The sequence below is a fragment of the Ranitomeya imitator genome, chromosome 2, assembly GCF_032444005.1.
Source record: "Ranitomeya imitator isolate aRanImi1 chromosome 2, aRanImi1.pri, whole genome shotgun sequence".
Taxonomy (NCBI): domain Eukaryota; kingdom Metazoa; phylum Chordata; class Amphibia; order Anura; family Dendrobatidae; genus Ranitomeya; species Ranitomeya imitator.
The window spans coordinates 27,663,471-27,691,360 of record NC_091283.1 but is presented as its reverse complement, the minus strand read 5'-3'; the positions used below and the strand labels follow the sequence as shown (position 1 = coordinate 27,691,360).

Here is a 27,890-nt window from a genome sequence, read left to right as displayed (position 1 = left end):
ACAAAACTATTTATGAGTGTAAGTAGACATGCGGTACACATGGATGACTGGAGGTTGTGCTGTCATCTCATATGTCACATGTGCTTGTTCCCACATATACATGTGCTGCGTAGTGTCGCGTGGCCCCCACCGGTACTCATCAGGAGTCTGCCTAGTGTTGCGTGGCCCCCACCGGTACTCAGCAGTCGCCTGCCTAGTGTAGCGTGGCCCCCATCGGTGCGCAGCAGGCTCTGTGTACAGGCGTATAACTATAGATGATGTATATATAGACCCATCCCACCATTACTATCCGCAGCTCCAGAACACGACTGTGTATACATGTATGAGTGAGCGTGCCTGTGCCACATGTACACTCCTCCCGTCTTTTCTATGCCATAATTTATTGTAGTGAGGGTCACCGCCCTCGTCTAAGGTGACTAATTACTGTTGGCTTGTAGAATAAAGTGCGTTTACCTGCAGCTCGTCTTGTGTTTTCTTTGCAATTGAAATATAATTTACACCAACATCACTGTTTTGTTCCCATTCACACCCAAATTACAAATTGTGCGAGGTGCACTTCACTTTAGCTCCACCCGTGTTACATGTAAGGAGAAGACTCGGACCAGGCCTACCTACTCAGTGACAGATCCGGAACTGTTGGGGCTGTCACCCAGGTTTCACGGGGAAAGCTTAAAGCCCCGGACCGACCTCTGCACCTAGGCGTAGGGGGTGTGGCTAAGATAAAAGGGCCACAGCACGCGGCAAATCAGTTGCCGTGGGAATGTGCATCGTGCAGGAGGGCAGTGTCAGGGCTTCTGCAGGGAGGGCCAAATGCCAGAGCGGGCAAAAAGGCTAAAAGCTGTTAACAGAGACTGCCGACAACGATGTACCTGGTCCCTGCTAACATCACTAACTGAGTGACAGGACGCCCAGTCAGGACATAAGCCTGGGCACACACCGACGGGAGAATTGGGATATCCTCTGTGAGGGGTTTCCCTTTGTACCTGAATCGAGTTGCTTGTCCCTGTACGGTGACGGGGAAAGACTGCTCTGTCCGGCTCATCGTTTCCTGACACACCGATCACCGACCGGGCCACAAGGATTCACCGTCGCCGCCAGGAGCCAAGACGTCATCTTTTCCAGGACTACACTGGACCACGAGGAATCACCGCTGCCGTCAGGATCCCATCTATTCCAGGACCATACTGGACCCCTTATGCGCCACTGCTTTGGCGCCAACATCCACATCCTGAACTAACCGCATTCTGAAGTCGTCAGACTGATAAGTTTGCTTTCCATGAACTTCTTATCCTATGCTTCACACCCGCTTCCCCTGAGTTACGTCCCCTGTGTTCCTTATACTGTTTTATCTGTTTTCTCCCTGCGAGGAGTATACCTGTTAAATTAAACGCCACGTTAACGGTTGCTCTGCCTCCGACCCGTTACTGCATCTTCTTACCTGCTCACACTTGTAGTAGTTGGCAGGATGCAGTCTACTGGCACGGAGGGGGCAGACCAAGCCTCTGGGTAGAGCCCTAGGTCCAGCATTTTCCTGGGGGCAATGTTAAACAACCTACCCAAATTTAATGGGAGTAACACCATGTTGTGGAGATGGACTGAACGTATTAAAGGAATGATGAGAATGCACTCTATGATTCCCACCCTACATGCGGAGGTCACCATGATAGGCCTGGAAGGGGAGGCGAGGGATTCATTGATGCTACGGCCCCCCAGACAGTGGGATACGCTTGACAAGGTGTTACGAATACTGGAAGGAACACATGGGGACTCCACCGATGTAGGAGAGCCGCTCATGTGACTGTGTAGCCGGATTCAAAAAGAAGGGGAGACAGTGACACAGTTCATGAACATATTGCAGGAAATACTGCCATATCCCAGAAAGACAGTGTGAAGGTAGGGTCGATTGACGTGGTGCTGCGTGATCTGTTGGTGACCGGGTTGAGAGATACGCTGCTGAAACAGGCCCTGCGGGAGCATTTGCGTGTGAACCCACACATGACTTTTGCAGAAGTTGGAAGTGAGACGCGAGCGAGCAAGAACAGTGGGTGACCGTTCCGGTGGTGAAGGTCCGGAGTGGAGAGGTGGCTGTGAATGCAGTGGCTGCGCCCGGATCGGTGGAAGATTTGCAGAGAGACATCCAAGAGATGAGGGAAGACTTGACAGAAACTAAAAAGAAGGTGACCTCGCTGAGCTCATCTGGGAGCAGAGATTTCTCAGAACCGCGATGGAGGGGAAGAGTGTCTAGACAGGAGAAACTTCCTATCTGCTTCCTCTGTGGAGAGCTGGGGCACATGGCCCGGATGTGCCCACAATGTGGGCTGCCTCTCCAGCGTCGTCCATTAAACTAGGAGGCTCCAAGGCTGGGGGACACTGCCCGGAGCCAGAACAGCCTGTAAAAATAACCAGAAGTCCCACCAATTTAGTTTCAAGGTGTCCGTTAGTCTAGGCCGAACTAGATATACGGGCCATCCGCTGTCTGGTAGATACTGGCTCCCAAGTAACCATGATGCCAGAGAAGTATTTCAGAATCCATTTCCCTGAAGCAATGAGGCTTGAGTGGGGACAGGTGATAAAGTTGACGGCTGCCAATCAGCTCCCCATCCCGGGTGCAGGGGTGGCATGGATGCAAATTAGAGTCTGCGGCAAAGACTTGGGCCGCCGAGGTGTGGTACTGACTTTGGGTGACACTGAGTGTGGATATACTGTTACCCTGGGGATGAATGTGCTTAACCCCTTCATGACCTTGGGATTTTTCGTTTTTCCATGTTCGTTTTTCACTCCCCTCCTTCCCAGAGCCATAACTTTTTTATTTTTCCGTCAATTTGGCCATGTGAGGGCTTATTTTTTGCGGGACGAGTTGTACTTTTGAACGAATCATTGGTTTTAGCATGTCGTGTACTAGAAAACGGGAAAAAAATTCCAAGTGCGGTGAAATTGCAAAAAAAGTGCAGTCCCACACTTGTTTTTTGTTTGGCTTTTTTGCTAGGTTCACTAAATGCTAAAACTGACCTGACATTATGATTCTCCAGGTCAGTACGAGTTCATAGACACCTAACATGACTAGGTTATTTTTTACCTAAGTAGTGAAAAAAAATTCCAAACTTTGCTATAAAAAAATAATAATTTGCGCCATTTTCCGATACTAGTAGCGTCTCCATTTTTCATGATCTGGGGTCGGTTGAGGGCTTATTTTTTGCATGCCGAGATGACGTTTTTAATGATAGCATTTTGGTGCAGATACGTTCTTTTGATCGCCCGTTATTGCATTTTAATGCAATATCGCGGCGACCAAAAAAACGTAATTCTGGCGTTTCGAATTTTTTTCTCGCTACGCCATTTAGCGATCAGGTTATTGCTTTTTTTAAAATTGATAGATCGGCGATTCTGAACGCGGTGATACCAAATATGTGTAGATTTGATTTTTTTTTTATTGATTTATTTTGATTGGGGCGAAAGGGGGGTGATTTAAACTTTTATATATATATATATAATTTTTTTCACTTTTTTTTTTACTTTTGCCATGCTTCAATAGCCTCCATTGGAGGCTAGAAGCAGGCATAGCACGATCGCCTCTGCTACATAGCAGCGATCTGATGTTCGCTGCTATGTAGCAGAAAATTAGGTGTGCTGTGAGCGCCGACCACAGGGTGGTCGCTCACAAGATCCCAACAAGTAATGCTGCGCCCATAAGAGAACGCTACCATCAAATTCCTCCACAGCGGTACCAGGAGGTGAAAGGAATGCTCTCACAGATGTTACAGAACGGTGTCATTCAGGAAAATTAAAGCCCATGGGCTGCTCCTATAGTCCTAGTGCGAAAAAAAGACGGCACTTTGAGATTTTGTGTAGACTATCGCAAGTTAAATGCCTGCACTGTGCGGGATTTGTACCCGCTACCCCGAAGTGAAGAGTTCTTATCCGCCTAGGGACAAGCGAGACACTTCTCTACCCTAGATCTGGCCAGTGGTTATTGGCAAGTGCCGATGTCCGAACACGACTGAGCGAAGACAGCCTTCATACTACCTATGGGCCTGTTTGAGTTTAATAGAATGCCGTTTGGGCTGGCCAACGCTCCTGCAGCTTTTCTGCGTCTGATGGAGAGGTGCTTGAGTGACCTGAATTTTGAAGCCACTTTGATCTATCTAGATGATATAATTGTCTATGCCACCACATTTAAAGAACACTTGCAGCGTTTGGAGCAAGTACTGAGCCGGCTCCAGAGACATGGACTGAAGGTAAAACTGTCCAAGTGACATTTGTTCCGCACCCAAATCGAATACCTAGGACGTGGTCTCTGCGGAAGGAGTACGTCCGTCCTGTGAAAAGATTGCAGCAGTGCAAGATTGGCCCACCCTGAAGACTGTCAAGGATGTCCGGGTTTTTCTGTGAATAAGCGGGTACTGTCGACAGTTCGTGAAAGACTTCACTTGCATCATGAATCCGTTATTGGAGCTGCTGAGAGGAGTTCCGTCTGCAGCCAAAAACCGGGAAATCCAGTGGGGAGAACGGAAGGAGAAAGCATTTCAAGCCTTGAAAACGGCTTAAACAGAAGCACCCATCCTGGCCTACACTGCTTTCTCTCGGCCCTTCATTCTACATACTGATGGAAGCTTGCATGGACTAGGAGCTGTGTTGTCACAGGTTCAGGACAGGAAGCAGCGCGTGATTGCTTACGCAAGTCATTGTCTTCATGAATAGGAACGGAATCCGGACAACTACAGTTCGTTCAAGTTGGAGCCGCTGGCGTTAGTGTGGGCTATGACGGAGAACTTCACAGAATACCTGACAGGGTCTGAAGTTCTAGGATGCACCGACAACAACCCACTGGCCCACCTGGAAAACGCCAAGATAGGGGCCCTAGAACAACGGTAGGTGGCAAGAATGGCAAATACCGGGATAAGATCACCTACAGAAGGGGAGCTGAAAACACTCAAGCAGATGCGTTGTCCAGAGTGACATATGAAATTCCTGGTCCTAGCCGTGATGAAGAACTTGAGGCTGAAGAGGTCCCTGGGTTCTGGAATCCTGCCAGGACGTTGGAAGTCATGCAGGAACTGGTACAAGTGGAGCCCCAGGAAAATGTATTGGGACAGCCTCGGGATGAGTGGGTGCGGATTCAACAGGAAGATGGAGAACTTGCACAAATTCGACAGTGGGTGCCAAGCAAACATCTGCCTAGCAAGAATGAGAGGGAGGCCCTGTCTCCTGGGGCCCTACAAATTATTCCACAATGGGAAAGATTACACCTAAAGGATGGATTGTTGTACAGGAAAATTCAACTACAGCGAGCCCTATCCATCACTTGGCAGGTGGTGGTTTCCGAGGCCCTGTTGCACAAAGTGGCCATGGAGGCACACGAAAAAGGAGCACATTTCAGCCAAGATAAGACTTATCAATGGCTTCAAAAATTAGTTTATCATGCCTTAAGGTACCTTCACACTGAGTGATATCGCTAGCTATCCGTGACATTGCAGCGTCCTGGCTAGCGATATCGTTCAGTTTGACACGCAGCAGCGATCAGGATCCTGCTGTGATGTCGTTGGTCGCTGCAGAAAGTCCAGCACTTTATTTCGTCGCTGGACACCCTGCAGACATCGCTGAATCGGCGTGTGTGACGCCGATTCAGCCATGTCTTCACTGGTAACCAGGGTAAACATCGAGTTACTAAGCGCAGGGCCGCGCTTAGTAACCCGATGTTTACCCTGGTTACCAGCGTAATGGCGAGCACAAAGAGTGGGGGAATGTAAGGAGAAGACCCGGACCAGGCCTACCTACTCCGTGACGGATCCGGAACTGTCGGGGCTGTCACCCAGGTTTCATGGGGGAAAGTTTAAAGCCCCGGACTGACCTCTGCACCTAGGAGTAGGGGGCGTGGCTAACATAAAAGGGCCACAGTGCGCGACAAATCAGTTAGTTGCCGTGGGAACGTGCATCGCGCAGGAGGGCAGTGCAAGGGATTCTGCAGGGGGGCAATTGCCAGAGCGGGCAAAAATCAGCAGAGGCTAAAAGCTCTTAACAGAGACTGCCGACAACTATGTACCTGGTCCCCGCTAACATCGCTGACCGTGAGTGACAGGACGCCCAGTCAGGACATAAGCCTGCGCGTGCACCGACGGGAGAATTGAGACACCCGCTGTGAGGGGTTTCCCTTTGTACCCGAATCAAATTGCTTGTTGTCCCTGTATGCTGACAGAGGGAAAAACTGCTCTATCCGGCTCATCATTTCCTGACACACCAATCACCGACTGGACCACAAGGAATCACCGTCGCCACCAGGAGCCAAGACTTCATCTTTTCCAGGACTACACTGGACCATGAGGAATCACCACTGCCAGGATCCAGGACACCATCTTTTCCAGGACCATACTGGACCCCTTATGCTCCATGTTATGATTAGGTAATTCAGAACCACAATGGACCTTGAAGTTCAGAGCACACAAAGTGACCTGACAATAACCAAAAGACATAGGACAAGCTCTGAGACGTGGGAACTCTGCTGACCGCAATCCCTAATCCTATCCAACCACACTAGAGGCAGCCGTGGATTGCGCCTAACGCTCCCTATGCAACTCGGCACAGCCTGAGAAACTAGCTAGGCCTAAGATAGAAAAACAAGCCTACCTTGCCTCAGAGAAATACCCCAAAGGAAAAAGCAGCCCCCCACATATAATGACTGTGAGTAGAGATGAAAATACAAACGCAGAGATGAAATAGATTTAGCAAAGTGAGGCCCAACTTACTGAACAGACCGAAGATAGGAAAGATAACTTTGCGGTCAACACAAAACCCTACAAACAACCACGCAGAGGGGCAAAAAGACCCTCCGCACCGACTAACGGTACGGAGGTGCTCCCTCTGCGTCCCAGAGCTTCCAGCAAGCAAGAAAAACCAATTAAGCAAGCTGGACAGAAAAAATAGCAAAACAAAAATAACACAAGCAAAACTTAGCTTATGCAGAGCAGACGGCCACAGGAACGATCCAGGAGGAAGCAAGACCAATACTAGAACATTGACTGGAGGCCAGGAGCAAAGCACTAGGTGGAGTTAAATAGAGCAGCACCTAACGACTTCACCACATCACCTGAGGAAGGAAACTCAGAAGCCGCAGTACCACTCGTGACCACAGGAGGGAGCTCTGCCACAGAATTCACAACAGTACCCCCCCCCTTGAGGAGGGGTCACCGAACCCTCACCAGAGCCCCCAGGCCGACCAGGATGAGCCACATGAAAGGCACAAACAAGATCGGCAGCATGGACATCAGAGGCAAAGACCCGGGAATTATCTTCCTGACCATAACCCTTCCACTTAACCAGATACTGGAGTTTCCGTCTCGAAACACGAGAATCCAAAATCTTCTCCACAATATACTCCAACTCCCCCTCCACCAAAACCGGGGCAGGAGGATCAACAGATGGAACCATAGGTGCCACGTATCTCCGCAACAATGACCTATGGAATACGTTATGGATGGAAAAAGAATCTGGAAGGGTCAAACGAAAAGACACAGGATTAAGAACCTCAGAAATCCTATACGAACCAATGAAACGAGGCTTAAACTTAGGAGAGGAAACCTTCATAGGAATATGACGAGATGACAACCAAACCAAATCCCCAACACGAAGTCGGGGACCCACACAGCGTCTGCGATTAGCGAAATGTTGAGCCTTCTCCTGGGACAAGGTCAAATTGTCCACTACATGAGTCCAAATCTGCTGTAACCTGTCCACCACCGTATCCACACCAGGACAGTCCGAAGACTCAACCTGCCCTGAAGAGAAACGAGGATGGAACCCAGAGTTGCAGAAAAATGGCGAAACCAAGGTAGCCGAGCTGGCCCGATTATTAACGGCGAACTCAGCCAAAGACAAGAAGGACACCCAATCATCCTGATCAGCAGAAACAAAGCATCTCAGATATGTTTCCAAGGTCTGATTGGTTCGTTCGGTCTGGCCATTAGTCTGAGGATGGAAAGCCGAGGAAAAAGACAAATCAATGCCCATCCTAGCACAAAAAGCTTGCCAAAACCTCGAAACAAACTTGGAACCTCTGTCAGAAACGATGTTCTCTGGAATGCCATGTAAACGAACCACATGCTGGAAGAACAATGGCACCAAATCAGAGGAGGAAGGTAATTTAGACTAGGGTACCAAATGGATCATCTTAGAGAAGTGATCACAAACCACCCAAATGACCGACATTTTTTGAGAGACGGGGAGATCCGTAATAAAATCCATAGAGATATGTGTCCAAGGCCTCTTCGGGACCGGCAAGGGCAAAAGCAACCTACTGGCACGAGAACAGCAGGGCTTAGCCCGAGCACAAATCCCACAGGACTGCACAAAAGAACGCACATCCCGCGACAGAGACGGCCACCAAAAGGATCTAGCCACTAAATCTCTGGTACCAAAGATTCCAGGATGACCAGCCAACACCGAACAATGAACCTCAGAGATAACTTTATTCGTCCACCTATCAGGGACAAACAGTTTCTCCGCTGGGCAACGATCAGGTTTATTAGCCTGAAATTTTTGCAGCACCCGCCGCAAATCAGGGGAGATGGCAGACAAAATTACTCCCTCTTTGAGAATACCCGCCGGCTCAGACAAACCCGGAGAGTCGGGCACAAAACTCCTAGACAGGGCATCCGCCTTCACATTTTTAGAGCCCGGAAGGTACGAAACCACAAAGTCAAAACGGGAGAAAAACAGCGACCAACGAGCCTGTCTAGGATTCAACCGTTTGGCAGACTCGAGATAAGTCAAGTTCTTGTGATCAGTCAAGACCACCACGCGATGCTTAGCTCCTTCAAGCCAATGACGCCACTCCTCGAATGCCCACTTCATGGCCAGCAACTCTCGATTGCCAACATCATAATTTCGCTCAGCAGACGAAAACTTCCTGGAAAAGAAGGCGCATGGTTTCATCACCGAGCAATCAGAACTTCTCTGCGACAAAACAGCTCCCGCTCCAATTTCAGAAGCATCAACCTCGACCTGGAACGGAAGCGAAACATCTGGTTGACACAACACAGGGGCAGAAGAAAAACGACGCTTTAACTCTTGAAAAGCTTCCATAGCAGCAGAAGACCAATTGACCACATCAGCACCCTTCTTGGTCAAATCGGTCAATGGTTTAGCAATACTAGAAAAATTACAGATGAAGCGACGATAAAAATTAGCAAAGCCCAGGAACTTTTGCAGACTCTTCAGAGATGTCGGCTGAGTCCAATCATAGATGGCCTGGACCTTAACAGGGTCCATCTCGATAGTAGAAGGGGAAAAAATGAACCCCAAAAATGAAACCTTCTGAACACCAAAGAGACACTTTGATCCCTTCACAAACAAAGAATTAGCACGCAGGACCTGGAACACCATTCTGACCTGCTTCACATGAGACTCCCAATCATCCGAGAAGACCAAAATATCATCCAAGTATACAATCAGGAATTTATCCAGGTACTCTCGGAAGATGTCATGCATAAAGGACTGAAACACCGATGGAGCATTGGCAAGTCCGAAAGGCATAACTAGGTACTCAAAATGGCCCTCGGGCGTATTAAATGCAGTTTTCCATTCATCTCCCCGCTTAATACGCACAAGATTATACGCACCACGAAGATCTATCTTGGTGAACCAACTAGCCCCCTTGATCCGAGCAAACAAATCAGATAGCAGCGGCAAGGGGTACTGAAATTTGACCGTGATTTTATTTAGAAGGCGGTAATCTATACAAGGTCTCAGCGAACCATCCTTCTTGGCCACAAAAAAGAACCCCGCTCCCAATGGCGACGATGACGGGCGAATATGACCCTTCTCCAAGGACTCCTTCATGTAACTCCGCATAGCGGCGTGCTCAGGTGCAGATAAATTAAACAGTCGACCTTTAGGAAACTTACTACCAGGAATCAAATCGATAGCACAATCACAATCCCTATGCGGAGGTAGGGCATTGGACTTGGGCTCATCAAATACATCCCGGTAATCAGACAAGAACTCTGGGACCTCAGAAGGGGTGGATGACGAAATAGACAGAAATGGAACATCACCATGTACCCCCTGACAACCCCAGCTGGACACAGACATTGATTTCCAATCTAATACTGGGTTATGGACTTGTAGCCATGGCAACCCCAACACGACCACATCATGCAGATTATGCAACACCAGAAAGCGAATATCCTCCTGATGTGCATGAGCCATGCACATGGTCAGCTGGGTCCAGTACTGAGGCTTATTCTTGGCCAAAGGCGTAGCATCAATTCCTCTTAATGGAATAGGACACTGCAAGGGCTCCAAGAAAAACCAACAACGCCTAGCATACTCCAAGTCCATCAAATTCAGGGCAGCGCCTGAATCCACAAATGCCATGACAGAATAAGATGACAAAGAGCAGATCAAAGTAACGGACAAAAGAAATTTTGACTGTACCGTACCAATGGTGGCAGACCTAGCGAACCGCTTAGTGCGCTTAGGACAATCGGAGATAGCATGAGTGGAATCACCACAGTAGAAACACAGCCCATTCTGACGTCTGTGTTCTTGCCGTTCAACTCTGGTCAAAGTCCTATCGCACTGCATAGGCTCAGGTTTATGCTCGGATAATACCGCCAAATGGTGCACAGATTTACGCTCACGCAAGCGTCGACCGATCTGAATGGCCAAAGACATAGACTCATTCAGACCAGCAGGCATGGGAAATCTCACCATGACATCCTTAAGGGCTTCAGAGAGACCCTTTCTGAAAATAGCTGCCAGCGCACCTTCATTCCATTGAGTGAGCACGGACCACTTTCTAAACTTCTGACAATATACCTCTATCTCATCCTGACCCTGACACAGAGCCAGCAAATTTTTCTCTGCCTGATCCACCGAATTAGGTTCATCGTACAGCAATCCGAGCGCCAGGAAAAACGCATCAATATTACATAATGCTGGATCTCCTGGCCCAAGGGAAAATGCCCAGTCTTGAGGGTCGCCACGTAATAAAGAAATAATGATCCTAACTTGTTGAACTGGGTCACCAGAGGAGCGAGGTTTCAAAGCCAGAAACAGTTTACAATTATTTTTGAAACTCAGAAATTTTGCTCTATCTCCAGAAAACAAATCAGGAATAGGAATTCTTGGTTCTAACATAGAATTCTGAACCACAAAGTCTTGAATATTTTGTACTCTTGCAGTGAGATGATCCACACATGAAGACAGACCTTTAATGTCCATCACTACACCTGTGTCCTGAACCACCCAAATGTCTAGGGGGAAAAAAAGGCAAAACACAGTGCAAAGAAAAAAAAAATGGTCTCAGAACTTCTTTTTTCCCTCTATTGAGAAGCATTAGTACTTTGGGCCTCCAGTACTGTTATGATTAGGTAATTCAGAACCACAATGGACCTTGAAGTTCAGAGCACACAAAGTGACCTGACAATAACCAAAAGACATAAGACAAGCTCCGAGACGTGGGAACTCTGCTGACCGCAATCCCTAATCCTATCCAACCACACTAGAGGCAGCCGTGGATTGCGCCTAACGCTCCCTATGCAACTCGGCACAGCCTGAGAAACTAGCTAGGCCTAAGATAGAAAAACAAGCCTACCTTGCCTCAGAGAAATACCCCAAAGGAAAAGGCAGCCCCCACATATAATGACTGTGAGTAGAGATGAAAATACAAACGCAGAGATGAAATAGATTTAGCAAAGTGAGGCCCAACTTACTTAACAGACCGAAGATAGGAAAGATAACTTTGCGGTCAACACAAAACCCTACAAACAACCACGCAGAGGGGCAAAAAGACCCTCCGCACCGACTAACGGTACGGAGGTGCTCCCTCTGCGTCCCAGAGCTTCCAGCAAGCAAGAAAAACCAATTAAGCAAGCTGGACAGAAAAAATAGCAAAACAAAAATAACACAAGCAAAACTTAGCTTATGCAGAGCAGCAGGCCACAGGAACGATCCAGGAGGAAGCAAGACCAATACTAGAACATTGACTGGAGGCCAGGAGCAAAGCACTAGGTGGAGTTAAATAGAGCAGCACCTAACGACTTCACCACATCACCTGAGGAAGGAAACTCAGAAGCCGCAGTACCACTCGTGACCACAGGAGGGAGCTCTGCCACAGAATTCACAACAGCTCCACTCCTTTGGCTATCCTTGAACTTCCTATCCTGTGCTTCACACCTGCTTCCCCTGAGTTACATCCCCTGTGTTCCTTTATACTGTTTTATCTGTTTTCTCCCTGCGAGGAGTATACTTATTAAATTAAACCTCACGTTAACACTTGCTCTGCCTCCGACCCATTACTGCATCTTCTTACCTGCTCACACACACGTGACCTAACAGTCTAACTCCCACAATGCCCTGCTGCTAATAATTGTAAAAACTTCTACACCTCCACAAATGGCTAATGCTGGCACTTGTCTCTTAACTGCCGCGGCCAGCGCTTAGTCCTGACTGCGGATATTAACTGACTGCGGCTATTAACTGAAATCACAGATTCGTGAGTGCATGCCGACTGTGATATGATCATGGGGCACTAATGGGTTACTAAAGATAAATTGGGCCTTGTTGAAGGTCCCCATTGCTGCCAGCTTGGTCCTCCTCTGAAACTCAAGCATATGATGATCTTCAAACACCACGATTTGTACCATTGTATTGCACTATATAGTACAAGCAATTGGATGATCATAGAGTCAAGTCTCCTAAGGGGACTAAGAAATAAAGTAAAAAGTCAAGACATTTTTTTTTTATTTGAATCACCCATTTTCCTTAATTAAAAAATAAAAATATATTCAGTCATGGACAAAAGTGTTGGAACCCTTGAAATTGTTTTCAGAAAATTAAGTATTTCTCCCATAAATTTATTGCAAGTACACACATTTGTTATACACGTTTATTTCCTTTGTGTATATTGGAACAACACAAAAAGAAAAACAGACAAAAAAGCACAAATAGACACACAATGCAAAGATTAAGTTATCTTCTCTCCTTTTTACCTGGTTTCAGATGTGATTTTCATATTGCCCGCTCCTGTTACTTGCCACAGGTGAGTTTAAATGAGCATCACATGCTTGAAACAAAGTTGTTAACCCACAATTTTGGACAAGTGCCAACAATTTTGTCCGGCCCATTTTGTGGGTTTTGTGTGAAATTATGTCCAATTTGCTTTGCTTTTTTTCCCTCTGTTTTGTGTGTGTGTGTTGTTCTAATGCACAAAAAGAAAATAAACGTGTATAACAAAACGTGTAACTGCAATCATTTTCTGGGAGAAATACTTAATTTTCTGGAACAATTTCAAGGGTGCCAACACTTTCAGCCATGATGGTTATTGCCGCATCCAAAAAAGCCCAACCTATTAAAATATTGACCAGATTTACACCAGATTTGCGTTTATTCTGTCAGCACACTTTCCTAAAAAAATGCAATAAAAAAAAACAATCAAATGTACCTCAAGATGGTATAATTGAAAAATCATTTCATCATGAAAAAAAAAAAATCCATCACACAACTCCATTGAGAGAAAAAGGAAAAATGACATGGGTCTTGGAAAATAATGGCACAAACCCCAATTTATTTTTTTTTGTTTAATTTCTGAATTTCCTTTCACCATTTAAAAAAAAAAAAAAAAAAGCACGGTATCACCTTAATCATATTAACCTAGAGAATCGGGTGTCCAGGTAATTCTTACAACAAAATGAATACCGTGAAAGCAAAACCCTATAAACTAGGTCATATGACCATGTCGACGGAAAAATATGTTAAGGCTTTTGGAAGAAGAAAAAGGGGGGGGAAATTAAAGCGCAAAAACAAAAAAAATTGCCCGATTCTAAAAGGATTAATTTAGCATTCTGTAGGAAATTAAAATAATTAAAAATGTATAATGATAAAGCATTAACACTTCTGTTTTTGAAAGCTTCTTACTTTGCAGCATTTTTCTGCCTAAAACGTTTACACCGTACTGTGTATTCAGACAACATACCGTAATATCTTTTTTATTAATCCTCTTTCCCCTTTGCTAACAATGAAATGGACCCTATGGGACAGCAAAATCCGTTGCAGCGGTTAGTGGGTTAATGGCGATGCTTCAGGCTGATGTACAGTAACACAGGCTGATTTCTGGAAAGTGAAAGTAAAAGTAGATTAAGATATAAAAGGCAGAGCAAGGAGGAAAAGGAGACACAAGGACGGTGAGAGAGGCAAGAGGTGCACCCCTGTGACCAGGCCGTGGGGTGCAGACCAGTACCAGGGGCGCCAGGCGAGCAGCTGCCACACACAGGACCCCGCCACCATGATGCCGTCCACAATCTACAAGCTGTGCATTGTTCTTGTACATGGTGAGCATCATGAATGCGAGTCGTTTCACAGCCCCATATCCCACCTTATCACAAACTATTCTGCACCCCTCACTCTTCTATTTAACCCTTACGGTTTCTGTTCCCTTCCTGGATCTGCTATTCCTCAGCGACATATTTCTCCGCCATGACAATAAAAAATGTCTGGGACTTTCCAGCCGCTCTGCTTTCATTTTCCCTTACATTGTTTGATAAGCTACGGCCTACTGATTTCTCTCACTCCTAGCCTTTGTATGATGCTTTTAGAATGTATATTTTAGTGAATATTATTTCTAGTACGTGGGGTCTTGCGCTCTTACCTTGCCCATACACGCTCCTACTTTATTCAATAGGATGGCGGATGTATGTGAGGAAATGTGCGCAGTCCTGAGACCCGTTACCGTCATCACTGGACGTGTTGAGATTTATTAAAGGTGACCTAAAGATGCGGAGATGTGCGTGACGACCTGAAGTTACAGGCCTGAGGGTGCACTACCGAAACGCTCTGATGACATCATGTGCCCCTCTGATTCCTGTCAGGTGTCATGGAGACCTCGTGTGGAGTCAGATCACCAGCTACATCAATATCTACCCAAATGGCGCCCATTATTGTCCACATGTGGGGACATCCATGTATTTGATTATTTGGATCCATGCAATGTTTCCATGACAATGGAACTAAGATCTCAGAAATCGTCATTTTTTTGTGTCAGGCTTTGGGCCTGTAACTTCAGGATATCACATGGGATATTCAGTAATTAGATATAATAACGTCCTGTGATGAATGTTCTTCTGTGAGGTCTCCTACATCCATAGAGGAAGGAACCCATTAAGCTCTTCCTAAATTACCTAAATAAATCAGTCCAGAGGATTCACGTGACTTTATTTCCTATTGCTTTTGCTTTACTACAGCTGGTGGGCTCCTGGCCGTGCGTCCCAACTCTGGAGCCCAGTCTCTGTCCTGCTGGCTGGTGGAAGACATTCCAGCGACCGAGTCTAAACCACGCTCAATCCAGCAGACCCCGGTATTGGTGCAGTTCACGGACGCCGCGGGGCTCACACACAGTTCGCCCATAGATGCAGAACCTGGAACCTTATTCTTCTATGTTTTTGGTAAGGAAATGGAAGATTTCAGTGAAGGGTTCTACTAAACCAGCATTGGTCCAACAAGTACCATGGTGGCAGTGACTGCTTCTACAAATCACAACGAAAAACCCAAACCATAGAGGGCTATTCCCATTTTCATACATGGATATTGTCGGATAGGGCCTGTCAGAACAACAACTTTTGCAATTTACTGCTTATGAAAATTTTCAGTCATTGTCGAGATATTAACCATTTTCTATTGTTTTTTTCTATTGTTTTACAACTCATTGCTTAGGAGACCGACTGCCGCTGTTGAGCATCTTATAAGTACCGCACTCAGGCTGGCCGGGATTAGGAGGTAACGTGGTCCAAAGATTACGGCCAGCATCAAAGCAGTGCTCAATAGAAAAGAGCTTGTAAGTCCTGTGCATATTGGCCAATGCTGCAAAACTCTAGTGGTGGTCGGTCTCCTAGGCAACAAGCTGAATGCAAAGAAAAGTGTTGTTATATTAAGTATGAATAACATTTTTAACAAGGAGCAAATTGCAAAAGTGCTTGTTATACAAAAATATCTGACAATATCAATCTGTGAAGATCAGAATAAGCTTGTATTAGTCAGGGTGGCACATTTATCAAAACTGGGGCTAAAAAAAATGCCGAGCAGTTGTCTTTGACACCAATTTAAGCTACTGCCTGTTCGCTATGAGCCGATACTACAGTTTTCTATTGCAGTGGGGGAGACTTTTTAACACTGGCACCACACAAGCAGTCCACCAATATCCGAGCACGGCGTGCACCGGATTCATCTGCAGGACACACTCCATGTATAATAATGTGCCGCAGGTTTACCACAACGCCGGATCAGACCTGGTAGTGTTTTCTGATGGTGTCTGGCTCCGTTCATTGAACAATCTCTTTATTCCAGAAAACTGCCATAAATACATTAATAAATATTATTCATCATTAGAATTGCAAAATAGCCCTGAGTAAATGGCACAATAAAGATAATGGACGTTGTGATCTGAGTTTTCCTCTCTGTATCTAGATCCATCTGGGAAGCTTTCTCCTGAGTTCACCTCCTGTGAGATCACTCATCATTTGCCTCAGGAAGCCTCTTTGGACTGGGCACACTCTCTCACCGAGGAGAAATTCAGCTCGCCAGCCCTTGGCAAGGCCTGGTACACCTTGGCAGCCAGCAATCATCAGGATGGAAGAGGACTGAGCCTCGTCCTAGGGCCTCTTGGGGACAAACGAGATCATTTCTCTGGTACGTGTTCCTTAGAGGTGAAATCTCGATGAACAAAAGTTGTATACGTCCCCAATAATGACATTTCTCCATTGCTGGACACATTCATGCACTGTGCACCAGTAACTGTGATATTAGGCCTCTTTCACATGTCAGTGTCTCCGGTACTTGTGGTGACAGATTTCACACGTACCGGAGACACTTATACACGTGGACCCATTCAAGTGAATGGGTCTGTGCAAATGTCAGTGTGTTTCCATGAGCCGTGTGACACATACCGGCGCCTGAGAAGCAGTGGTACACTTAGCGCTGTTCCCCGGCACCGGGTGCTGAAGGCGGCTCTCATCATTTTCCCCTGCTCTTCCGGCGATCAGCGCAAGCAGGGGAGAATGATGAGAGTTATATTCAAGTGATCACAATGAGAGCAGGTGGCAGCTGTTGGGGACTTTTTCTCCCATCAGCCTACACTTGCTGCCACTAATACCAATGAGAGCAGGCGCCGGATGATGGGAGTATTCATCACCCATCGCCTGTGCTATAAATAAATAAAAAATCCAGAGTGGGTTTTGCTGTATTTTCTAAAACCAGCCAGGCATAAGCAAGGGTAGTTATCAAGAATAGAGGGGTCCTCAATCCATATTTTTAAATTATTTAAATAATTTAAAAAAAACAGTGTGGGGACCCCTCTATTTTTGATAACCTGCCTTGCTAACGCTGACAGCTGAGGGTTGCAGCCCCCAGCTGTGAGTTTTGCCTGGCTGGTTATAGAAAATATAGGGAAACCCACCCCAGATTTATTTTTTATAGCGCAGGCGGCGGGTGATGAATACTCCCATCAGTCGCTGCCTGGTCTCACTGGTATTAGAGGCAGCAGGTGTAGGCTGATGGGAGTAATAGTCCCATCAGCTGCCGCCTGCTCTCATTGTTCTCACTTGTATATAACTTTCATCATTCTCCCCTGCTCGCGCTGATCGCCGGCAGAGCAGGGGAGATGAGAGCCGTCTTCAGCACCCAGCAGGACCAGGGAACAGCGCTAACTGTACCGCTGCTTTTCTGGCGCCGGTGCATGTGGTACTGATGCAGCACACAGTTACCACACATGTGCTGCAAGTATTACGGACACGGATATCTCCGATACCGGTTTTTTTCCCAGTACCGGAAAATAAACAGATGTGTGAAAACAGCCTTAGGTGTACTCTATATTTGTTAATATTTTGGTACTTTAGGTATCAAATGCCTTAAAAGAGTTTTTCCATGGGAGACAATAGTGGTGAATAAAAATGTCTTATCAATTGGGTCTAACCATTAAAGGGGTATTGCCATCTACAAGATCCTATATCAATATGTAGGAGGTAGGAGGTTTAATAACAATGATAATCTTAGCAAATACCTGATAGTATAGTTCTCCTGATTAGCTATGTCACTTACCCCATGTGCAGGGCATTGCAGTAGCTTAGGTGTCCATGGTTATGACCACTCATATAGTGACAGTTAGTTGTTGGTTCGTAGCCATGGATCTCTACGCTAATGGAATGCACTGCACATGGGGTAAGCAACATGGCTAATTAGAAGAACTATATTTTATTTCTAATTGGAGGTATTTGCTATTATTATTGTTATACATACAATATATTGAGATTGGATCTTGGAGATTGTAATACCCCTTTAAGTCCCTCACCGAATCCTGGTAAAGCCATAGATATGTAGTCTTACTGTTTTGTAGTATAGGAACACTCTTGTGTGCTGCTGACTATGACCATTCCATGTGTTAAAAAAAAAAGAAAGACATAGATCCATCAAGATGCTGATACACCCGCCATGTTTTTTGTCTCCAGCCTCTCTAGCTGTGTTCTCTGTCTCCACCATCCTCCATGCCCCGCTGGGTAAGCCCCTGTCTGTACCCTGCAGCATGTGGCGGGGGCATCAGCCGCGCTTTTCTGTAGAGTGGCGCCATCGTGCCCTGGGCGATGGAAGTCTCCTCTATGCGTATGATGGATGGAAGGACAAAGTTGAGGAGAATGTCCCAAATTGTCACCTGGACTTTTCGGCCTTACACAACGAAGGGGACGCTTCCCTCCTGATTGACAATGTGGAAATTTCCCACCAAGGCACCTTGTTGTGTACGGTCTACCTGCCCTACCTGAGGGCACAGAGGGAAGTCCATCTGGTGGTCACAGGTAAGAGACCGTAGAGGGGGCAATGGGAGCATGGTAACATGTACATGCTGGGATTATTCAACATTTTTCTTTATTTATATTTTTTTCAGTTGGTTTTTTTTTATTTTTCAGTGGACATGTCTCCAGAGCAGACTCTTGGTGGACATGACTCCTATCTTCTAGTTCTACTGGGAGGGCAGACTGTGGAATTCTGATGAAATCTAGAATATTTTGGCCTGGTATCCATGATAGATACCCGCCATACTGATGTATTAAAAACGAGCTCCTCCGTAGAATTTAATGAATTTCTTTCTGTTTTTCGCTTCTTCGTTGATCCTCCAGCCAAACCCAAGGTTACCCTGCAGCCTGCCCCACTCTTTGCTCGGCCGGGTGAGGAGGTCACGCTCACTTGTGACATTTCTCACTTTCACCCTCTGGAAATCTCTGTGGACTTCTTAGTTCAGCTTTCAGAGGACTCACATCCCACACTGTTGTCTGGAAATTCGCTGTCTAATCACATCTCCAACTACGATGGCACCTACAGTATCTCGGCATACCAGCGCATCACCGCCAGCGGCGACCTCCACGGAGCGCGCTACTTCTGCAGGGTCAACCATGTTAGTGCCGCAAAAGGGATCTCGAGCTCCCAGACACTGAAAGTCGCAGGTAATAAATGATATAATTACACAATGAGGCTCATAGAGCAGTTCTTGGGTTATTTGTGTGTAAATCTTCATAGATCATTGTCTGTACATTGTATGTAGGACAGGGATACAGTGTGTGACTGCCGCTCTCCCTCTATGTACAGGGATGTCGGCGCCGTCTCTGGAGGATATGATGTACCTCTTCCTGACTGCTCTGTTTCTCTACGGGACTCTAAGCTACTTACGGAAAAAAGGTAAAAATATAAAAAAACTAAAAGTTTGGGAAACCAAGAGAAGGTCTGCTTTGTAGGGTAGATCCTGTCATAGGAAGATGAGGAGTGATAGCAACATTATTGTCCAATCTATCAGTTATAGGAAAATGAAGACATCTTGAGACATAAGGAATAGTATAAGTAGAATGACTGACAACTCTTTCTTCTCACTATTACAGCCGTGTCTCTCTTTGGAAGTCGTGAGGATCTGAAGGCTCAGAAGGTACAGTAAAAATGAGAATATAACGGGGTGTACAAACCTATACAGTAGGGGATATCCCCTCTATGTGTGGCTGTGATGCAGAACTTGGATATATTTTGTCTATGTGAATTTCTAAAATGAAAAACTGCATCGGAGTGGTGAACGCTGCACAGAAGGACCTCAGAGCAGTGGACCCTGCGCAGAAGGGCCTCAGAGCGGGGAGGGCTGCACACAAGGACTTCAGAGCAGGGAGGGCTGCACACAAGGACCTCAGAGCAGTGAACCCTGCGCAGAAGGGCCTCAGAGAGGTGAAACCTGCACACAAGGACTTCAGAGCGGGAAAGGCTGCATACAAGGACCTCAGAGCGGTGAACGCTGCACAGAAGAACCTCAGAGCGATGCACGCTGCACACAAGGACTTCAGAGCGATGCACGCTGCACAAGGACCTCAGAGTGGTGAACCCTGCACACAAGGACGTCAGAGAGGTGAACGCTGCACAGAAACACCTCAGAGCGGTGAACCTTGCACACAAGAACCTCAGAGTGGTGAGGGCTGCACACAAGGACCTCAGAGAGGTGAACCCTGCACAGAAGGACCTCAGAGGGGTGAGGGTTGCACACAAGGACCTCAGAGTGGTGAGGGCTGCACACAAGGACCTCAGAGCGGTGAATGTAGCACAGAAGGACCTCAGAGCGGTGAATGTAGCACAGAAGGACCTCAGAGCGGTGAACGCTGCACAGAAGGACCTCAGAGCCGTGAATGTAGCACAGAAGGACCTCAGAGCGGTGAACGCTGCACAGAAGGACCTCAGAGCGGTGAACGCTGCACAGAAGGACCTCAGAGCGGTGAATGTAGCACAGAAGGACCTCAGAGCGGTGAATGTAGCACAGAAGGACCTCAGAGCGGTGAATGTAGCACAGAAGGACCTCAGAGCCGTGAACCCTACACAGAAGGACCTCAGAGCGGTGAACCCTGCACAGAAGGACCTCAGAGCGGTGAACCCTGCACAGAAACACCTCAGAGCGGTGAACCCTGCACAGAAGGACCTCAGAGCGGTGAACGCTGCACAGAAGGACCTCAGAGCGGTGAATGTAGCACAGAAACACCTCAGAGCGGTGAATGTAGCACAGAAGAACCTCAGATTGGTGAACGCTGCACAGAAACACCTCAGAGCGGTGAACCCTGCACAGAAGGACCTCAGAGCGGTGAATGTAGCACAGAAGGACCTCAGAGCGGTGAATGTAGCACAGAAGGACCTCAGAGCGGTGAATGTAGCACAGAAGGACCTCAGAGCGGTGAATGTAGCACAGAAGGACCTCAGAGCCGTGAACCCTGCACAGAAGGACCTCAGAGCGGTGAACCCTGCACAGAAACACCTTAGAGCGGTGAACCCTGCACAGAAGGACCTCAGAGCGGTGAACGCTGCACAGAAGGACCTCAGAGCGGTGAATGTAGCACAGAAGAACCTCAGAGCGGTGAATGTAGCACAGAAGGACCTCAGAGCCGTGAACCCTGCAGAGAAGGACCTCAGAGCGGTGAACCCTGCACAGAAACACCTCAGAGCGGTGAACCCTGCACAGAAGGACCTCAGAGCGGTGAACGCTGCACAGAAGGACTTCAGAGCGGTGAATGTAGCACAGAAGAACCTCAGAGCGGTGAATGTAGCACAGAAACACCTCAGAGCGGTGAATGTAGCACAGAAGAACCTCAGAGCGGTGAACGCTGTACAGAAGGACCTCAGAGCGGTGAACACTGCACAGAAACACCTCAGAGTGGTGAACGCTGCACAGAAGGACCTCAGAGCGGTGAATGTAGCACAGAAGGACCTCAGAGTGGTGAACGCTGCACAGAAGGACCTCAGAGCGATGAACCCTGCACAGAAGGACCTCAGAGCGGTGAATGTAGCACAAAAGGAAAACTTTTATACTTGTCTGCAATATGTGCATGTGTGATGTTCGGATGCTCGGGGTCTTAAGATCACAAAATGACGAAATGTTTTGGATTTTGTTTCCTACAGAATAAATCAGAATAGAATAAGAGACGGTGAGAAATCGGGACCTGATCTAAACCGACGCTGATGTGTGGTCGGTACAGAGTTTAATGCACTTGACGCTTTCTTTCCCTGGAGAGAAGCCGCCACCGCAGGAGTCTGACAGCCGCCAGCCCCCTCTATGCGGAGCGGCCATGTTATGTGCACGTTCGGCTTCAGGGTTTATTCACACGTGACATTTTTATTGTTGTTTTCCATCATTTACTGCAGTTTTTGATTTTTTTTTATATTATAATACAAATATTTAACTGGAAAAAAACAAACAAAACAATCGGTGCTAAAACTATGATAGAAGTGTCCCGTGAATACAGCGCTGAGCTGCTCGCACCTTCATGTCAGACGCCCTTTTTCTGATTGATTTATCATTTACGGTTGATGTGTGAACATTTTTAAATTTGCCCAAAACCTTCATCAGTTTATGGGGACAAATCGATCGCTGCCCGGCGATCCCATGCGATTTAGCTGCAGATCTGTCAACACAAATAACGTTCCCCAAACTGCACAAACAGCAACCAAAAACGTCAGCATTCCAGAAATGGTTTCCCCAGATTCGTGCGCATACATCTGCGTTCTGTCGCTCTCGTTCATGTCGGGAAAAGTCGTTAAGGAAATTATCTAAATTGGGCTTTTCTGAGCTCCCCTATCTGTATTGCCCATGGTCAGGCCGGCCACAGCCTCGTGCATGTCTTTATTTTTTCTCATTTGTGAAAAAAACCTTTCCAATTTTCATCAGTGTTTTGGTTCTTGTCTCCTTTCATCCTCATCAGTGTTTCATTTATTTTTCTAAAAATTTTCATCTATTTTTTTTTTCTAATTGATTGGAGTGAAAATCCCGGATAGGACGCGTGCAGGAAGAATAGACTTCTGAGTGAGGCTTTAGGGCGAGCTCTCACTTTACTGTCAAAATGTGATTTTGTTTGCAACTATTTGTTGGAAAATCGCAGCATAGTGGCATAGTACTGCAATTTTATATAAATAATAATATAAAAAAAATTCTTATGATGTGTGAACTGCCCCCTATTCTCCTGCTTCTAATAGCACTGTTGTGCTGGGATCAAATATAGGTTGTTGGATCCCAGGAAGCTGCTGTATAACTAGTAGGATATAATGAGTAGTTCCCTAAATGAGGGAAGAAACGCGTCACTCTAATTCTAGTTTCTAAAATTGTCTGATTTATATCAAGCGCGTTGTTTTCACACTGAAGCACCCGTACACATTACCGAGCCGCGAACAAACAGCCGATCTGCCAACAGCTGTCTCCCCAGAGCCCCCAATGCACAGGAATTCTTTCCTGAGCCCCTACAAGAGAGCCAATGCCAGACTCCTCTGTCCCCTCCAGACTCCTCTGACACCTCTAGACTCATCTATCCCCTCTAGAGTCCTCTGTCCCCCCCAAGACTTCTTGACCAAATCTAGAGTCCTCTATCCCTCACAATATTTCTCTGACCACCTCTAGACTCCTCTGTCCCCTCCAGGCTCCACTGTTCCCTTCCAGACTTCTCTGACCACCTCTAGTCTCGTCTATACCCATTAATACTTCTCTGTCCCCTCCAGGTACCTCTATTTTTTTGCAGATTCATCTGTCCTTTTCCAGACTCCTCAGTCCCCTTCAGACTCTTCTTTCCCACTCCAGACTCCTCGTTTCGCCCTAGACCTCTGTCCCCATTCAGACTCCTCTGGCAGCAGATTATCTCCTGAATAACAAAAGAGTTTGAAATCCAAAGTGCCGGATCTCTCGGGGAGAGTCTGGAATCCGCCATGCACATCAGATTGTGGCCAATCCCTGCGATATCAGCAGATCTGTCTGTATTCAGTATAAAGCCCCCCATACACATCAGAGTAACATCAGCTGAATCCTCGGATATCGGCCGACAGTCTAATGTGTGGGGGCCCCAGGCTCTTCCAGGACAGAGAAGGAAGGATCCGGCATGTCTGGTGTCTGACCGCCGATTCTTCTGTTCTCCAGGAGATAAGTGACCGCGGCGTCTCATAGAGAACACGGGAGAGCGTCAGCGAGTATGAGGGATCCCGGAGAGACAACTGTTGGCCGAACGACTACTATCTATTGTGTATGGGGGGCAACTACTATCTATTGTGTGTGGGGGCGACTGCTATCTATTGTGTGTGGGGGCGACTGCTATCTATTGTGTATGGGGGGGCAACTACTATCTATTGTGTGTGGGGGGCAACTACTATCTATTGTGTGTGGGGGCGACTGCTATCTATTGTGTGTGGGGGCGACTGCTATCTATTGTGTATGGGGGGCAACTACTATCTATTGTGTGTGGGGGCAACTACTATCTATTGTGTGTGGGGGCGACTGCTATCTATTGTATGGGCGGGCGACTGCTATCTATTGTGTGTGGGGGGCGACTGCTATCTATTGTGTGTGGGGGCGACTACTATCTATTGTGTGTGGGGGGCGACTGCTATCTATTGTATGGGCGACTACTATCTATTGTGTGTGGGGGCAACTACTATCTATTGTGTGTGGGGGCAACTACTATCTATTGTGTGTGGGGGCGACTGCTATCTATTGTATGGGCGGGCGACTGCTATCTATTGTGTGTGGGGGGCGACTGCTATCTATTGTATGGGCGGGCGACTGCTATCTATTGTGTGTGGGGGCGACTGCTATCTATTGTATGGGCGGGCGACTGCTATCTATTGTGTGTGGGGGCGACTGCTATCTATTGTGTGTGGCGGGCGACTGCTATCTATTGTGTGTGGGGGGCGACTGCTATCTATTGTATGGGCGGGCGACTGCTATCTATTGTGTGTGGGGGCGACTGCTATCTATTTTGTATGGGGGCGACTGCTATCTATTGTGTGTGGGGGGCGACTGCTATCTATTGTATGGGCGGGCGACTGCTATCTATTGTGTGTGGGGGGCGACTGCTATCTATTGTGTATGGGGGCGACTGCTATCTATTGTGTGTGGGGGGCGACTGCTATCTATTGTGTGTGGGGGCGACTGCTATCTATTGTATGGGCGGGCGACTGCTATCTATTGTGTGTGGGGGGCGACTGCTATCTATTGTGTGTGGGGGCGACTACTATCTATTGTGTGTGGGGGGCGACTGCTATCTATTGTGTGTGGCGGGCGACTGCTATCTATTGTGTGTGGGGGCGACTGCTATCTATTGTATGGGCGGGCGACTGCTATCTATTGTGTGTGGGGGCGACTGCTATCTATTGTGTATGGGGGCGACTGCTATCTATTGTGTGTGGGGGGCGACTGCTATCTATTGTGTGTGGGGGCGACTGCTATCTATTGTATGGGCGGGCGACTGCTATCTATTGTGTGTGGGGGGCGACTGCTATCTATTGTGTGTGGGGGCGACTACTATCTATTGTGTGTGGGGGGCGACTGCTATCTATTGTATGGGCGACTACTATCTATTGTGTGTGGGGGGCGACTGCTATCTATTGTGTGTGGGGGGCGACTGCTATCTATTGTGTGTGGGGGCGACTGCTATCTATTGTGTGTGGGGGGCAACTACTATCTATTGTGTGTGGGGGCAACTACTATCTATTGTGTGTGGGGGCGACTGCTATCTATTGTGTGTGGGGGGCGACTGCTATCTATTGTGTGTGGGGGCGACTGCTATCTATTGTGTATGGGGGGCAACTACTATCTATTGTGTGTGGGGGCAACTACTATCTATTGTGTGTGGGGGCGACTGCTATCTATTGTATGGGCGACTACTATCTATTGTGTGTGGGGGGCGACTGCTATCTATTGTGTGTGGGGGGCGACTGCTATCTATTGTGTGTGGGGGCGACTGCTATCTATTGTGTATGGGGGGCAACTACTATCTATTGTGTGTGGGGGCAACTACTATCTATTGTGTGTGGGGGGCGACTGCTATCTATTGTGTGTGGGGGCGACTGCTATCTATTGTGTATGGGGGGCAACTACTATCTATTGTGTGTGGGGGCAACTACTATCTATTGTGTGTGGGGGCGACTGCTATCTATTGTATGGGCGGGCGACTGCTATCTATTGTGTGTGGGGGGCGACTGCTATCTATTGTATGGGCGGGCGACTGCTATCTATTGTGTGTGGGGGCGACTGCTATCTATTGTGTGTGGGGGGCGACTGCTATCTATTGTGTGTGGGGGCGACTGCTATCTATTGTATGGGCGGGCGACTGCTATCTATTGTGTGTGGGGGGCGACTGCTATCTATTGTGTGTGGGGGCGACTACTATCTATTGTGTGTGGGGGGCGACTGCTATCTATTGTATGGGCGACTACTATCTATTGTGTGTGGGGGGCGACTGCTATCTATTGTATGGGCGGGCGACTGCTATCTATTGTGTGTGGGGGGCGACTGCTATCTATTGTATGGGCGACTACTATCTATTGTGTGTGGGGGCGACTGCTATCTATTGTGTGTGGGGGCGACTGCTATCTATTGTGTATGGGGGGGCGACTGCTATCTATTGTATGGGCGGGCGACTACTATCTATTGTGTGTGGGGGGCGACTGCTATCTATTGTATGGGCGACTACTATCTATTGTGTGTGGGGGCGACTGCTATCTATTGTGTGTGGGGGCGACTGCTATCTATTGTGTGTGGGGGGCGACTGCTATCTATTGTATGGGCGACTGCTATCTATTGTGTGTGGGGGGGCGACTGCTATCTATTGTATGGGCGACTACTATCTATTGTGTGTGGGGGCGACTGCTATCTATTGTATGGGCGACTACTATCTATTGTGTGTGGGGGCGACTGCTATCTATTGTGTGTGGGGGGCGACTGCTATCTATTGTGTGTGGGGGGCGACTGCTATCTATTGTGTGTGGGGGGCGACTGCTATCTATTGTGTATGGGGGAGCGACTGCTATCTATTGTGTATGGGGGAGCGACTGCTATCTATTGTGTGTGGGGGGCGACTGCTATCTATTGTGTATGGGGGGCGACTGCTATCTATTGTGTGTGGGGGGCGACTGCTATCTATTGTGTATGGGGGGCGACTGCTATCTATTGTGTATGGGGGAGCGACTGCTATCTATTGTATGTGGGGGGCGACTGCTATCTATTGTGTATGGGGGGCGACTGCTATCTATTGTGTGTGGGGGGCGACTGCTATCTATTGTGTATGGGGGGCGACTGCTATCTATTGTGTATGGGGGGCGACTGCTATCTATTGTGTGTGGGGGCGACTGCTATCTACTGTGTATGGGGGGGCGACTGCTATCTATTGTGTGTGGGGGGCGACTGCTATCTATTGTGTATGGGGGAGCGACTGCTATCTATTGTGTGTGGGGGGCGACTGCTATCTATTGTGTATGGGGGCGACTGCTATCTATTGTGTATGGGGGGCTGGGGATCTGCATACTTTTCCCTCAGTATTTGTGAGATTTGTGTATTTTGATTTTAGTCTTTTGTAGGAGATTGTTCGTATAATTGGTTGTAATGTTGTTTTTATCATTTTCTGCTTTGAGATGATTTTCTTTTAATCCCGGATAACTCCTGTGAGTGATTTGTGTGGCCGGGGAATCATGATATTCTGGTACGGCCGCCGGGATTTATTGCACTAGATTACAGGCGCAGACTCGCTATCTCACTACAATAATGCGATTACTGTGTAATAAACCTGATAATAAAACAGATATTACAGAACCTGTCATACACACCGCAAAGGAAAAATCATCTGAGCTTTTCTTCGCTCTCACCCTTTCATTCCTTCTTTTTATCCTTATTATCCTGTTTAGTGTTTTGAGATTTTTTCGTAGTAATTTCAAAACATGTCCTTCTGACTAATTAATGGGACTCTCCGATCTGGACATGTAAGATGACTTCTAATTAGGAAATTCTGAATTTTCAGTTCTGTAGCTAGTGGGTGGTGACGAGCTGCTATGACGTCTCCCATACACAACACACACAGACTTGAGCAGTGTAG

At 47.3% G+C, this 27,890-nt stretch overlaps 1 protein-coding gene across 1 annotated transcript; it reads left to right on the top strand.

Moving 5' to 3' along the window:
* Positions 1 to 14,132: 14,132 nt before the first annotated feature.
* Positions 14,133 to 22,712, top strand: TAPBP (TAP binding protein). Its single transcript, XM_069746289.1, has 8 exons — positions 14,133 to 14,324; positions 15,234 to 15,434; positions 16,453 to 16,674; positions 18,489 to 18,830; positions 19,152 to 19,475; positions 19,618 to 19,707; positions 19,905 to 19,948; positions 21,946 to 22,712. Exons 1-8 carry the CDS (start codon positions 14,279 to 14,281, stop codon positions 21,958 to 21,960), a joined length of 1,284 nt encoding a protein of 427 aa, XP_069602390.1. The 5' UTR covers positions 14,133 to 14,278; the 3' UTR covers positions 21,961 to 22,712.
* The last annotated feature ends 5,178 nt before the right edge of the window (positions 22,713 to 27,890 follow it).

Coding starts and splice junctions, on each gene's coding strand:
- TAPBP (XM_069746289.1), top strand. CDS start 14,279: ATGATGCCGTCCACAATCTACAAGCTGTGCATTGTTCTTGTACATG. Junction 14,325..15,233: donor GTGCATTGTTCTTGTACATG/GTGAGCATCATG, acceptor GCTTTACTACAG/CTGGTGGGCTCCTGGCCGTG. Junction 19,476..19,617: donor CCAGACACTGAAAGTCGCAG/GTAATAAATGAT, acceptor CTCTATGTACAG/GGATGTCGGCGCCGTCTCTG.